This window comes from Carcharodon carcharias, chromosome 12, assembly GCF_017639515.1.
Source record: "Carcharodon carcharias isolate sCarCar2 chromosome 12, sCarCar2.pri, whole genome shotgun sequence".
NCBI lineage: Eukaryota > Metazoa > Chordata > Chondrichthyes > Lamniformes > Lamnidae > Carcharodon > Carcharodon carcharias.
This window is the reverse complement of record NC_054478.1, coordinates 32257144-32271666: the sequence shown is the minus strand read 5'-3', so window position 1 is coordinate 32271666 and position 14523 is coordinate 32257144. Positions and strand designations below refer to the sequence as shown.

The window sequence follows — 14523 nt, the reverse complement described above, 5'->3', positions numbered from 1 at the left end:
GCAGCCCCTTCTGGTGCTGATTTGTCTTGATGTGGTCCTCAGTAACTTGGAACTTATTTCTTGATTTTTTTTTCTGATTTCAGCAGAGTGATAAGGTACTGCTTTTGGGTGAAAATTTCAAATCATAAAAATTGGACCAAGTGACTAGGATCCTCAATTACATTGAAGAGTTCGCAACTGTCAATTTAGGATATCCTTGACATTCAAAATAATATTTGGACATGGTAATTTCTACTTCAACCTAAATGTTCTGCAAGTTAGATCTTTGGTATATATTTTGCACCATATCTTTGTGTAATAACAGTTCAGATTAGTACAGCTATATCACCAGGTGCGGAGGGGGGCCGGGAAGGAGGAGGACCTCCTCGTGAACCTGCTCCTGGGCTCGGCAAAGTTAGCCATTAACAGGTCCAGGCTGCGGGCGATCGAGGGGGTTGTCCCACCCAACTGTTTGGCCCTCTTCCGCGACTACGTTCGTGGCCGGGTGTCCCTGGAGAGGGAGCATGCGGTGTCTGCCGGCATCGTCGAGGCCTTCCATACCCAGTCGGCGCCGCGGGGTCTGGGGTGCTTTATCAACCCCCTTAATCACATTTTGATTTGATATTTGTATGTTTTCTTTAAACTTTGTCTTTGGTTTTACAGTTAACCTAACTTAGGGGCTGTGTTTACTTTATCCCTCATTTTGTTAATTTAGTTTAATTGTTTGACTCTGAAAGAGTTACAGACAGGCACCATTTAATCAATGAGAAATAATCCCATTGGTGCAATTTCTAACATTAGTCTTGCAGAGTCCCATCCCTTCTGTAAATATTTTGTCAGTGATCAACAGCAACTAATGGATAAATAAAGTATATTGTCGTGAATAAGTGAGGAGACTAATTTTTGAATGAACTGGGACTTATGTAACTTGCTGTTTTGTGTTGTTTGATCTTGGTTTTATGAGACCTTGACTTCACTGCAGTTTAGTATTTCACTTTCTTAGCACATTGGGTGTTCTACCTGTGAGACTAAAATGAGACATAGGTTTTCAATTAGATCAGCTAATTTGGCAAAATCAGATTCACAATTCAGAATAAGACATCTTGTGACCACATTGCCCTTTGATACCTGTATACAAATGTTGTAAGAGGGATTTACATTGATCTGATGCTGCCACCGGATTGCTGGTTGTGAGTGTCATTATACATTATTGTTACTCAAAATGTCTGATGAACAAAGTCAAATAAAGAAAGTGGGGATTTTTGTCATAGTAGAGCTAGTGTTTGTGGCATAAACTTGCTATGGTTGACAAGGTGGCTTTTTAGAGCAGGTTTGATCTCGACTGTAGCCTGCAGGCTCTCGGATAAAAGTAAGAGGCACCACTTTAGTAGGTTTGTATTCAAAGTGAAGTAGCCCTTTAGTATATATTTTAAAGAAGCTGAAAATTGACCGAGTCAATGGAAGTAAAAGTCGTTAGATTGAAAAATAACTTTTTGTTGTGTTTTTTTGAGATGTCCACAGTATTTTTTGTGCATATTGTGGCACCAGTCGGTTGAGCTATGAATATTTCAATGAGACTCTCCATCCTTACTTTGATAGGAATGAATCTTGGTGAAAATAGCATAAATTTTAATTTGAAAGCAAAATACTGCGGATGCTGCAAATCCGAAACAAAAATAGGTGGAAAAGCTCAGCAGGTCTGACAGCATCTGTGGAGAGGAAGACAGAGTTAACGTTTCGAGTCTGTATGACTCTTCATCAGAACGTTCTGATGAAGAGTCATATGGACTCGAAACGTTAACTCTGTCTTCCTCTCCGCAGATGCTGTCAGACCTGCTGAGTTTTTCCAGCTATAAATTTTAATTTGTTGCATTTGGTAAATTTGTTTGTAGAGACGCTAATGATGGCTGGAGTTGGGACTGTGTAATGAATATGTTTCAACAGCCATAATGAAGTACCCCGCTCATTTGGTTCAATAATGTGTGTTAATTCCACCTTTGCACTAGCTCCTCTTCCCACTGCATCAGTGTAAGTTTTCCCCCTCCCTAGAATTTTGGTATTTGGAATTATTAGCCACCAGGTTTGGTTTAATATAATTAATATATCTAGGAAATAGCAAACTCTGGTAATTTTGTTCAAGTGAATAAAATAATTAAATTTGTTAGTTTGAAGTTTAGAATCAACATTTGTAATGCCGTGTGTAGAAGGAGGAAAAGCTGGAGAGAAAATCCATTATCAAAAGTTTGTGTTTAGAAGGCAGGCTCAAAAATATCGTACACTGGATAATTGTACCACATTCTTCTTCGTTTGAATGCAGATCACATCTTTCTTGTTGTAAATTTACCACATGACATTTTTTCAAGCATACTTTTTAAAATTTCCAAATTGTACAATTCAAAATACAAAACTTTGAAACCAGTAGCATAAACTGGGATGATCTTATGAATGATTATCATGCTAATTAAATGGAAAGCCTTGAGTTTTTCTGTCCAAAAAAAACAAACGAGACCTTTAAATGTAGTCTTTTAGTACTCTTCATTGATGACAGGGTAATAATTAGTAATTCTGAATGTAGAGAGCTAATTTAATCCTTTTAGGAAGCTTTAATGATTCTGTATTTAGTTTGAATGCACAAGAGTATTGCATTGTATGCCTGATTGAAAAGGTGGTAATGAAGGCTGTTTTTTTAAAAAAGAAAGCAAACATATTTATTTTCAACCTGGATTCTTCTTGTTGCTGCCATTTGCAATTCCATATGCCCGCATACTTGGTCATTGTGGGGAATGCATGAGTGACTTTTGAGTAATTTTTATTTACTGCATCAGCTGGATGAGCTGAAACATCTATGGATTTACTGGATTAGGATCAGAGCTTTCACACTTTATTCTGAAAGGGGTCCATACAAGTAAACAAGTGGCAGATGAAATTTAATGCAGAGGTATGAAGTAATTTACTTCTGTGCGAAGAATGGGGGAGAAACAAAATAAAATAAATGGTACATTTCTGAAGTGGGTGCAGGAGTAGAGGATAATGTGGGATATATGTGCATAAATCATTGAAGTTGGCAGGGCAAGTTGAGAGAGTGTTTCATAAAAGCATACAAGATTCTTGGCTTAATAAATTGGGGCATAGGCTACAAAAGCAATGAAGTTATGATAAACCTATGTAAAACACTGGTTCAGCCTCAACTGAAGTATTGTGTCCAGTTCTGGACAGCACACTTGGAAGGATGTGAACACATTTGAGAGGGTGCTGTTAAGATTCCCAAGAAGAGGAACTTAGGTTTAAAGAAGATTTGATAGAGGTATTCAAAATCATGAGGACTCTGGACAAAAGTGGGAAAAATCTATTCCCATTGATGGAAGGATTGAGAACCAGAAGACACTGATTTAAGGTGATTGGCAAAAGAAGCAAGGGCGCAATAAGAAAAAACCTCTTTATGCACTGACTGCATGTTTAGGATCTGGAATGCACTGCCTGAGAATGGGATGGAGGCAAATTCAATCATGGCTTTTAAAAGAGAATTGGATCATCATCTGAAAAGGTGAGATTTGCAGGATTACAGGGAATGGCACCAGGTGCATTGCTGTTGTAGAGAACTGGCACAGACACAGTGAGCTGAATGGCCTCCTGTGCTGTAACCATTCTATTATTCTAAATACACAGCATATATAAACTGCTCAAAACAGTTTTCTAGCTTTGTCCATGAAACAAAAGGTGAAGAGCTTGATGAGGTGTGCAGGTGGATAACTTCGTTCTTAATTTATCAAAAATGTTGGAGGCAGGAGGCCTTGGGGTCTCTTTACTGAGATTTATTCCCTAAATGTGTTGTTAACTTGGCAATAATTAATTCAAGGTACATGTGACTGATCCGGTCATTGTAGATCAGTTATTTTAATCTCTTCTGTGAATGATAGTTTTTGTGCCTTTGTGACAACTGTCCCCAGTCCTCCATTATTAAGATTGACCCAGCTACCAATCACCTATCGCCCAAATCTGTAGAATTTGCTACGCATGGCCCACATTGCATCTACCTTTATTGTAGCATGCATCTATTAAACCATATTCTTAAGAGTGTGCAAACTTGCAGAAAATATATTAAAAACCTAGATTTGATAGCTGAAATATTATTAATGCTGCATTTAATGATCCAGCTTACCAAGTTAAATATTTGTCCTTTGGTTGTTACATGTTGGGTTAATTTTTCACGCTGCTATTGATGGTTCTTCTACACTTGCCATGTTTTACAACTCAGGGATCGTGGCTCTCCAATTTTCGTGGTCTTTGAAAGCAATCAACATCTTGGGAATATCCTCCAAATCTTACACCTTAAACTGTTGGTGTATTTCCTCCTTTGTCTCCCTCTTACCCTGCTACCCTCAATTTGGTTGTTGGTTAGCCACTCAGGTTAAACCGGGCAAAAGATCAGTTAAATCTTTGTCACTTTTTAGTTATATGATGAGTGTAAATCTAAAGCTGCTTTAAAATAATTTAAAGATGCAAGCTAATGGCTCCAAGTGTGTAATTTTTTTCAGAAGTATACTTGATTCATAAAATTTGTGAAAGTACGTTGTGAAACATTTCAACTTGAATTTTATGGCTCTATAATTTTCGACTTGTCCCCATATGGCATGTTCCATTTCTAGGTGCCTCGATACAATGTAATTCTCCTGATATTTGCCATTTACTTTCCATGTTAGGTGTATAGCCTGAGGACAAAACATTTCAAATTGAAAAATTACAGCAAGTGCAATAGAATTCAACTTTCCTTCATACCTCTTGAGGTACCTCAATAAATTTCAATATTTAGCCTGGGATTTTCCATGCCCGCCAGCATCGGGCATGATCTTTGGCATGAGTGGACGGTATGGTGCGATCGGTTTCACGTCGATGTGAAACCAGTTTGCAATCATCCACTCAGCCTGACGATGGCGGGCCGCCTTTCCTGCCATCAGATGTCGGGAACCTCGTTGTAATATACCTCCATATCATTAATAGGCCAGTTCGCTGGACTCATTCTCTCTTTGCCTCTCTGCCTCTGCCTCTCTCTCTTCCTCCCCTCCACTAGATCATTTGCCCATGTCAGCAGGAAAACACGTCGACATGTTTCATAACAGCGCATAAGTGTTGTGCGCCTGGTGGGCTGCACTTCGCTCAAGGCTTCAAGGTTTGTTTGCCGACCTTGCTTCGGTCAGCACCAGGCTTCACAGATGGCACCACACACTTTTAGGGGGGCTCACGGGTAGGTCTTTACCTATTAGATCAGCAATTTGTGGGTGGCTTTTTAATGGTTGCAGGGCAAGGTCTTGCTTGGGGGAGGGGAGAAGTGGCCTCAGGTAAGGGAAGAGGCTGCAGGACAAGAGCTGTGCTGGGAAAGGAGGGTATACCAGGGTGTGTGTGGGGGCACATGTTGATCTGTGCAAGTGGCCTCAAGATGGAGAGTGCTGAAGAGGCAGTCTCCAGAGAAGAAGAAACCAGATGGACGTGTGAGGGTATGTATGAGAGAATGGGTGGTAATATCCATTGAGCTGGAAGTGAGTGAGATGCCAGTGAATGTGTGATGGACTTGAGAGAGTGAGAGTTTGGAATGATGAAATAGTTGCCATACCCTGGCTGCACGGATGAGATCACTCATACCCTGTCTGCATTGGATGGCTAACCACTGCTGTGTAGCATTGCCACTGACCATTGCTACCACCACCTGCCATGCTGGATTAGTGATGCTGCTGCCTGTCATAAGGCCAGAGGAGTTCCAATGATGCATCATTAAACCTGGAGGCTGCAGTCTTTTTGCCTTTTGTGGACATCTTCCGTACAGTAGTTGTGAGCTGGAAGCACTGAGATGTGTGCGTGCAGCTGACTCTAAATATGGCACCTGGCATGATGGAGCAGCGAGGTGATGCATGGTGGAGAATGAGAGCCTGCCTACCGTGGAAATGGCGTATTTCCCAGGAATGCATAAGTAATGTGGCGGGTTTGGGATGAAAAGGCATGAAAACCTGCCATCGCGGCTAGAGGGTAAAATATCATTTTACCTTCACTTGGTGCAAACCTGGGATGATTCCGCCCTTGATATTCACAAAGCACATTCAATGTCAGGCATACAGCCAAGGTGTTCTATAAATTTTACAGCCCCTCGGTGTACTATGGCTGAAAGGCATTATCCAGCGACCTTGTCCCATTGTGCCCCTGCCCCAAGCTTTAGTACGTCTCTCAGCACATAGTCCTCAACCTTGGACTGTGCCAATTTGCAACACTTGGTCTAGGACAATTCTTTGCATTGGAAGACCTGCATATTGCGAGCATACCAAAGAGCATCTTTCACTAAGTTGATGATCCTTCATTCACAGTTGATGTTTAACATGGTGTGCATCCCTGTGAAGAGCCCAAGAGCACAGAGTCCTGAGTCACAGAGCTGCTCGGGATGAACCTTGACAAAAACCACTGCATCTCTCTCTTGATCTCTTTTGCAAAACAGTGGCCTGTTCCCCACCACAGCCACTTAGATGGTGATGTGCAGAGGGGGTGAGACTCCAGTCATGTAGGAAGGATCTGACAGGAAGGACCTTTCTCACCACCAGCCAAGCTATGTCTTAGTGTTTGAAAGTTCTGGCAATGAGGCAATCTGTCAAATGACTTTGAACCATCTGACAGGATCTACCGCCTCCTTTTGGCACAAGGCCTCTAGACTGTTATGTGCAGACCACTGCCTCTGATGGACTTGTGGTCAAAGTTGTTTTTCCACATAAACTTATCCATAAGAGTTAGGTGGTACAGCACAGTCCAACCACTTGGAGCATTCCACGGCAATGTGGCCAGACCCATCCGTCGCAACACTGGGTACGGGTAGAACTTCACGTAGTACCACTTGGTGTTTGTGTACAGAGAGTCTAAGCACAGCTTGAGCTGTTGCACACAAAGGGGGGCATCAGGGTGAGGGTGATGTTGGACACATTTTCTTCCCCGCCCCCCCTCTTAGCTGGAGGCTTGTACATTGTGTCCCTTGCGAACACAATCTATTTTTGACTTCCAGAAAAAGTGGAGGATGACCAGGGTGATTGATTTTGTTACTGGGCAGGAATGAGGAATAGGCCAGACCTGCGCACGTACAGCCACACCCAAGGTCACTTCGCATCTGATGACCAGGTTCTTGCCTGCAATGGAGAGGGAGCATCGCTCCCACATGCCCAGTTTTTGTCTGACCATAGCTACTTTCTCCTTCCAGTTCTTAGTGCGAGCCATATCCCCAGCATCTTCAGGCAGTCTGAACTGACAGTGAAGGGGACAAAAGATCGGTCGGCCCAGTTCCTAAAGAACATGGCATTGCTCTTGCTGTGATTTACCTTGTCCTCCAAGGCAGTTTCGAATTGGTCATAGATGTTCATCAGTCTGCACGTCGACAGCGGATCTGATGGACGATGTTGCAGTCTTCTGAATACAACTCAGCTGTTAAGCTGTCGCATCTGGGAGTTTTACTCTCCTCTAGCGCCTTAGCTCGAACAGAGTTTGCAGTTTCTCCAGACTCTCCTGCATACGGTCATCAAAGACCTCCGTGGTAGAGGACAGGAAGGACTGGGAGGTCGTGCTGTTTATGGGCTTCGCATCTCACAATCTGTCATAAAAGGATTTACTGATCCTCAATATGTCACTGCAATGCTATTACTGAGCCAACTTCTTTCAGGCTGCTGATCATGGGGTATATTGAGTGAGCGTTCTGTCTGCAAGAACTGCCCGTCACACAAGTTTTATTTGGCATTGCTTTGTGAAGAGGTAATCTTTTCACAGCAACAGATAACATTACAATCACCATGGCTGCCTATTTTTGCCACATTTGCTGTTGATACAATTCTGATTAGCTGAAGCTCAGTCTCTGGATTAATTTTGGGTGTCCTGCAAAATCTGTTTTTGTGTATAGTCAGGAAGTGGAATATTATAACAAAGGGTCTAGTCCAATAAATTTCCAAATTTACCTTATAATCCCTGCGTAACATTGCTAGTTGAAAATCCATTCATGACGTGGTGGTGGGCCTTACCAGAGAGTTACACTGGACTTGAACAGGCATCTGTTAAAATCAGGTGTTTGTTTAAAAAGTTCAGTCCTTGAGTGGATTATGTTCTGTATTAATTTGTTGAAAATTGAAGTTGGTGTTTTTTTTTAAACTGTAACCGCAAAGTTGTTGAAGCTGATAGAGTGGTTATCAACCACGGGGAAGACATGATGGATGGGGCTTTCTTGTGTCAAGAAAGTTGAAAGATAATTACATTCTTTGTGCATGACTGAACAAAACGTGTTGTGAAAGGATAGAGGGCAGGCTGTCCCTTGACCTCAAACCTGTTGAAGTCCCATTATGATCTTTGCACACATTCCTGTGCATCCTATGTAGATTAGCCAAACCCAAATAAATGGATATGATAATCCAACACTATAAAATTCCATTTACTGAGATACTAATTACTTTGCATGTTCTAGTGAATTGCAAAGCAGTGATGCACATGTTTGCAAATAGCACTCAGGTTAATTTCTATTGATTAGTCACTTGACCTGTTAATCTGTTTCTTATTGTGCTTTCTGTTGATGATTTATTTTCATAAAGGCAACTTGCAAGACCGACCGTATAATAAAAGCAGAAAATGTTGGAAATACTTAGGTCACATAACATTTGTGGAGTGAGGGTCATCAATCTGAAAAGTCAACTCTTTCTTTCTCCCCAGTTGATGTCAGACCTGCTAAGCATTTCCAGCATTTTCTGTTATTATTTATGATGCACTGCATTAGTTTATTTGTACCTCCTGAGTTTAGTTTTTTTTTGGATACAAAATAATGCAGAGTTGGAGTTCAAAACTATTGCACTGCTCACACCCACCAGTTTCTTTGGCTCAATAACTGAGATATGAAGCTTTGCTGTTGATCTTCTACGTAGACTTACTGGGTTGAGGCATGTTGAAGTGCAGCTGTAGCAGCTCTTGTATTCCTGAAATCAATATAGAGATCGACAATATGTGCTGACAGCTCTTGTCTGTTGCTCCCAGCTATGATCTTATAAAGGACTAACAGCCTGGCTACATATCTGCACCTTTGTAGAGGCCAGATTGTGGCATAAACTGAGCAACTGTCAATCAATTCTGTATTGTTATATTAAGTCCAAGAGGAAGCATAGCTTGGCAAACAAGGTTATAATATTTAATTGCTTGGCTTTGTAGGTTGACAAAGCTGCCAGATCTGACCACTTGGACAGCAGGATCAGGAATATGTTCACAGTATTTGGGAATGCAAAAATTATGTTCTCACCATATGTTCCAGGTTCTATCTCTTGGCTCAATCTGATTTCATACTTAAGAAACTGCCCAGAATCTTGAATGGGGGAAGAAAAGAAAAATTAATACTCTGTTCAACCTTTGTTAGTTTAAACACATGATGTTTGTGTCACCTTCTTCAAACTTTCAACTGTCCAATTAAAAGCCATACTAAGCATTTAATGCCACTGTACTTTTGAATAAAATTGAAAAGGCCTTTGGGAGTTGGATAATTGAATTACTTAGTACAATCCAACAGAATAACTAAGAGATGGGAAAATGGACTTTTTGTTGTACAGTATTGAAAGTGTTTACACTTTAGTATGTAAGAAGGAGCTTTGCAAATAGTGTTTAATTGTTAGTTGTAAAAGAAAGAACTTGCATTATATAGCACTTTAAGACCTCAAGACTCCCCTATAACCAATGAAGTACTTTTTAAAGTAGTTATTGTTGTAATGTAGGAACATCAGCCAAATTCCATTCAACAGGATCCCACAAACAGCAACGAGATAAATCAAAGTTAAACTGAACACAAGAACTCCTTAAGGGTGAGATGCATACATTTTCACGCATGCCGTACAGGTTCCCTGTTTCGTTACATGAAAAGTAATTGTGTAAAGGATTGCTGTTGAGGGAATCTGACACTGCTGCCTGCCGCTCCTGGTCGTGCTGGAGGAGAAACTACAGGACACAGGAAATGGTTGTGGTGAGTGACAGTGAGTTGGGAGCAGGTGAAGAGAGTGAACTCCATGCGGCTGAAGTGCTGTCCTTAGCTCCGTACTGCTGAGTGGGCTGGGGCTCAGAAAAGCCCTGCAGCAGTGGCTGCCTGGTGCAGCTTGGAGTTGGGTTACAGAAAGCTTGTAAGGAGCAGTTGTCAGCTCAGTGAAGCTGGCAGCTGGGGTAAAGAGAAACCCATGGTGAGCAGCAGTTGTCTGCTTAGTATAGCTAGATAGGTGAGGACATGCACATAGTTAGATGCTGATTGCAGCCTGGTCAACCGAGTGGGACAAAGTGAGGGCTGGGGGGAGGAAGCAGTTGTTGGGCAATTTGAGCTGAAGTCTGCTTGAAAGAGTGCTTCCAGGCTGAGTTGGAGCTGCTGTTGAGGGAAATAAGAGGCTAGATTCTTGAAAGAGAGGAACTGAAATCCCTCATGAAGAGACAGATGTTGAAGGATTTTTGTGACTGTGATCACAGATGTGTAGATGGGCTGCTGAAAAAAAATTGTTGGACCTGTCTTGGTTGTGTCTGCCATTTAATGTGCAATTTATAGTTTACGTTCAACCATAATTTGCTTGTTACTTCATGTTTAACTTGTGTTAATTCTGAATGTTAGATGAAAGAATAGATAATTTTAGTGTTTGCTTTGCTTACTCTTGAATAGTCACAATATCCTGTTTTAAATCCTGGAAACTTGTGGCTTCATTCCTTGAGCAATTTAAAATTTTGGTTTACATTTAAAAAAAAATGTTATTGGTCTCATCTGAAATCATAACACTGTTTTAAACATGCTTAGTTGGCTTTGTGATGTTATGATTCCAATCTGCCTTAATAATGCCCACACTAAGTGCTCAGTATAGAGTCACCACATTCTTTAGTCTATCCTGCACCTATTTTTATTTTGCACTATAACACCTTTGGCAAAATTTGAGAAACTTGTCTATAGATACAAGATAAGCTGTTAGGCCAATGGCATATTCATGTTCAAAGTTGTAGGTGAGTGGGTAAGATCATCCATATTACCCACAACCTACCAACACACAAATTAACAGCCCTGTCAGTATAGCAGGAAAGTTAGAAATAATAAAAGTACATTTTTGAAATAATTGCTCCTTGTATATTATTGAAATATTGCTGCTAGGACTTCAATTATACTTATGAATTCTCCATGCTAATTGGAAGGAACTGATATTAGACAATCACCTAGGATAAGAAACGATCCTGTTTTTTTGTCTGATCAGATCTCTCTACCAGCTGGCCCATGCCCTATTTTCTGTTCGCCACCACCAGTCCTGAGAGAGACGAGCAGCAATGACCTGTAACCAATTCCAAAGTTCTGTCAGAACTTCTTTTTCAATCTGTCACAATCTCACAAGCCCCAGGAATCCTCGCACCCATAAGTTATTTTCCAATATAATTGGTCTTGCCACGATCAGTTTGTTTTCCAGATAGCCATCTTACATTGTGAAATAATGTCAAGTGTCAGGCTTCAGAACCATCTTTGAAATGCTGTTTCATAGTACAAGTGATAAGAGCAGTTATTGTGTGGTGGTGATAGCAGCACAGCATGTGAAACTGAAACTCTCAAATTAGTAGAACAGTTGGTTTCCTGATGCTATAGAAATCTTCACTCCTGTGCAAAACACTGACTTGATTTCACTCTTTTGACATATTTTCGGTTGAGGGATAAGATATCAAAATAATTGTGCAAAATAAATTAATAACAATTAAACTTGAGTCTGTCTGGCTGCCTGTTGTAGAAAAAAAGTTCAAATGTTAAGGCAATGTTCAGTGAAAAGAAACCTCATGACCCTAGATAATTATTCTTTGAGAGCAGCATTAAGGGAACTGAATAATAATTTTAGAGTCCATCTTGAGTATGAACAATATATTTAATAGAGATGGTGGGACATAAGATGACAGTCCAATTGTAACATTTTTGCTCTTTTTCTTTCCAAATCTACATTTTTATACATTATGAATAGTAACATTCAATTACTTTTTTTAATTCTGAAATTTAGTACCAATTTTTTCATGACAACAGAGCAGTGCTTGACAGTGTTGTTGTGGCCCTCATACTTGTTGAATTCAAGGATCTTACTGATTTGTTTCGAAGTGCCATTTCAATGTATAAAACATTGACTTACAGGTTTTTTAATATCATTTATCCCCCATTTTATATATTCATAATGCATTATTTATTTTCTTTAAACAGGCTGAATGTAATTTTTGCAAAATTTGATGAGGTTCAGAAATCTGGAAATATGATTCTGTCTTCAGCTGGTGAGTAATCTGGGCTCTTATTTTCTAACAGTTTTTGAAATTGTGCATGTTAAAGAATCATGGTGAGCTTACAGATGACTGATTACATTTTTCCTTTGCAATGATCAGACATTTGTTTTTATCACTGGAAACTATTCTGAATTCAAAGTTGCAGGCTTGTGTTTTAACAGCCGACCTAAGTATTTGATCTGTGTGTTTGCTTGATTGGATGAGTCATGGCTGAATTGAATTTTATATTTTTGGAAAAATAGTCTATGCATATTTTATTTTATTTAAAAGAAATGTACAGTCAACTGTTTAAAAATTGAGAGGCTGGATGGAAAGAAAAATGTAGCATGTGTTATACAAGATAAACATTTATTACTTCTTGACTTAAAAAGAATTTGATGTGAATGATTATAGGCTAATGTGACGCTGTTAGACATTTGAAAAGTTTTATTTTAGTATTTTATATTTTCTAACCCTGCTGATGCTGTTGTAGGACTACGTATTTAAATGCTTGAACTCATGGTTTTATCATTTGATATCATACCCTTCTGCCGTTATGTCACAGCAAAGTTAAATTTGTTCATTTTCTTCCTGGTTAAGTATAAGAATGAGGCATCACCCAAATCCCAAGAGCAAATTTTAAAAATGTCTCATTATTCAGGTGCCTCATTCTTATACTTAATTAGTAAGAAAATAAATGAATTTTAATTTTAATGTGACCTAACAGCAGAAGGACATGACACTAGTTGTCACTGTAACAACTTGCATTTATATGGCACCTTTTAAAGTAATAAATGTCCTAAGATCCTTCTCCAGAACTTAACAAACAAAAATTGACACCAAGTCGCATTAGAGATATTGGGGCAAATGAAATAGTTCTTAAGGAGAGATGATGCTGTAAGACATATTAGGATAAATAAAGAGATAAAAGAAGGATCTAGAGTGGCTAAGAATGGTAACAACAGAACTTGCGGGATCTGAAATTGAAAGGCTATAAAGTGCCTAATTGAAAGATGAAGTGCCATTCCTCAAACTTCCAGAGAGTGGTAGAACACAGTGGGGCAGATGATTCAAGTGGTAAATGTCCAGAAACTCAGGGTCGTGTTTTTTGACTGAACGTGGTGTTTAGAAAAGCAATCACCACATCCACATTTGGCCTCCCCAGTTTTGGTCAGACTACAGCAAATGCAATAGACTAAATTTGAATACCACTGTTTGACCTGGCAGGAGTGTTTGGGACGGGATGAGGTGAAAGGGCACATGTTGCATACCCTGCAGTTGTATGGAAAGAACTGTGGGAAGGGGGCAGATGATGGAAGAGTAGACCAGGGTGCTGTTGAGGGAACAACCCCTTTGGATTGCAGAAAGGAAAGTGGAAAGGAAGATGTGCTTGGTGGTATTGCTCCGAAGGTGGTGAAAATGATGGATGATTTGTTGAGTGTGGAGGGTGGTGGGGTGAACGGGGGGACAAGGGGGATCCTGTTGTGCTTCTGTCTTGGCACCTTCTCCTACTTGCCAGAAGTGCAGGAAATGGGATGGGCACAGTTGAGGGCCCTGCAATGGACTATGTGGAAGCAAGAGTTCCCCTAATGTTACAGCTGAGACGGGAGGAGTGCAATGTTTATATCGCCCCATTACTCCACAGGTCATGTTAGTGTAAATGTTTAATTAGCTTACCAAAATGGCCAATTATTTACTTTAGCTATTGTTAAACACAGAATAAGAGAGAGAGACTTTTGAGTTTATTGAAAGAAGCCTAGTTAGAGTGATTGATTTACTATAAACTGAAATTTCTTTTTCAAAACAAACCGCAAGAACTGGCTAACACACAATTTGTAATCTGAAAGTGCAACTATTTATTCCTTTTAAAATTCCCCAGTGCCCATGCACGTGATAAATTTGCAAGGTTTTGATGCCGTTGATGTGGTGCTCCCTCATGAAGACGGGCCTCTAGTCCCATAGATGACTGAAGGTTCTCACCATCGGTGCTTCAGCACAAAGGAAAATAGAGTCAGATCAATCCTCCTTGCATTGGTTTCCAAATGCAGACAAGATCCACTGAGATGAGGATTGTCAGCCGGATACTGCTAGCCACAATGTTTCAAGCAAGGCAAGAAGAGCATGATCTGGGCAGCTTTTCCCCTTCTCAGTTCATTCCCAACTGAGTTCAAAAAGACAAGTTCAGAACATAACTCATTTCTGTCAGGTGATTTCCTGTAAATCATTAGAGCCTTTGCCTTTAAAGCAATTTTTCCCTACAAT

At 40.2% G+C, this 14523-nt stretch overlaps 1 protein-coding gene across 9 annotated transcripts in view; it reads left to right on the top strand.

Annotated features, from left to right (window-relative positions):
- The window catches only part of clasp1a (cytoplasmic linker associated protein 1a), a 307929-nt gene that overhangs the window by 92724 nt on the left and 200682 nt on the right, over positions 1 to 14523 (top strand). For all 9 annotated transcript variants that reach the window (XM_041201534.1, XM_041201541.1, XM_041201539.1 and 6 more), the window contains exon 8: positions 12206 to 12273. In XM_041201534.1, coding sequence (XP_041057468.1) covers positions 12206 to 12273 — 68 coding nt within the window. The remainder of the gene's footprint in view (positions 1 to 12205; positions 12274 to 14523) is intronic.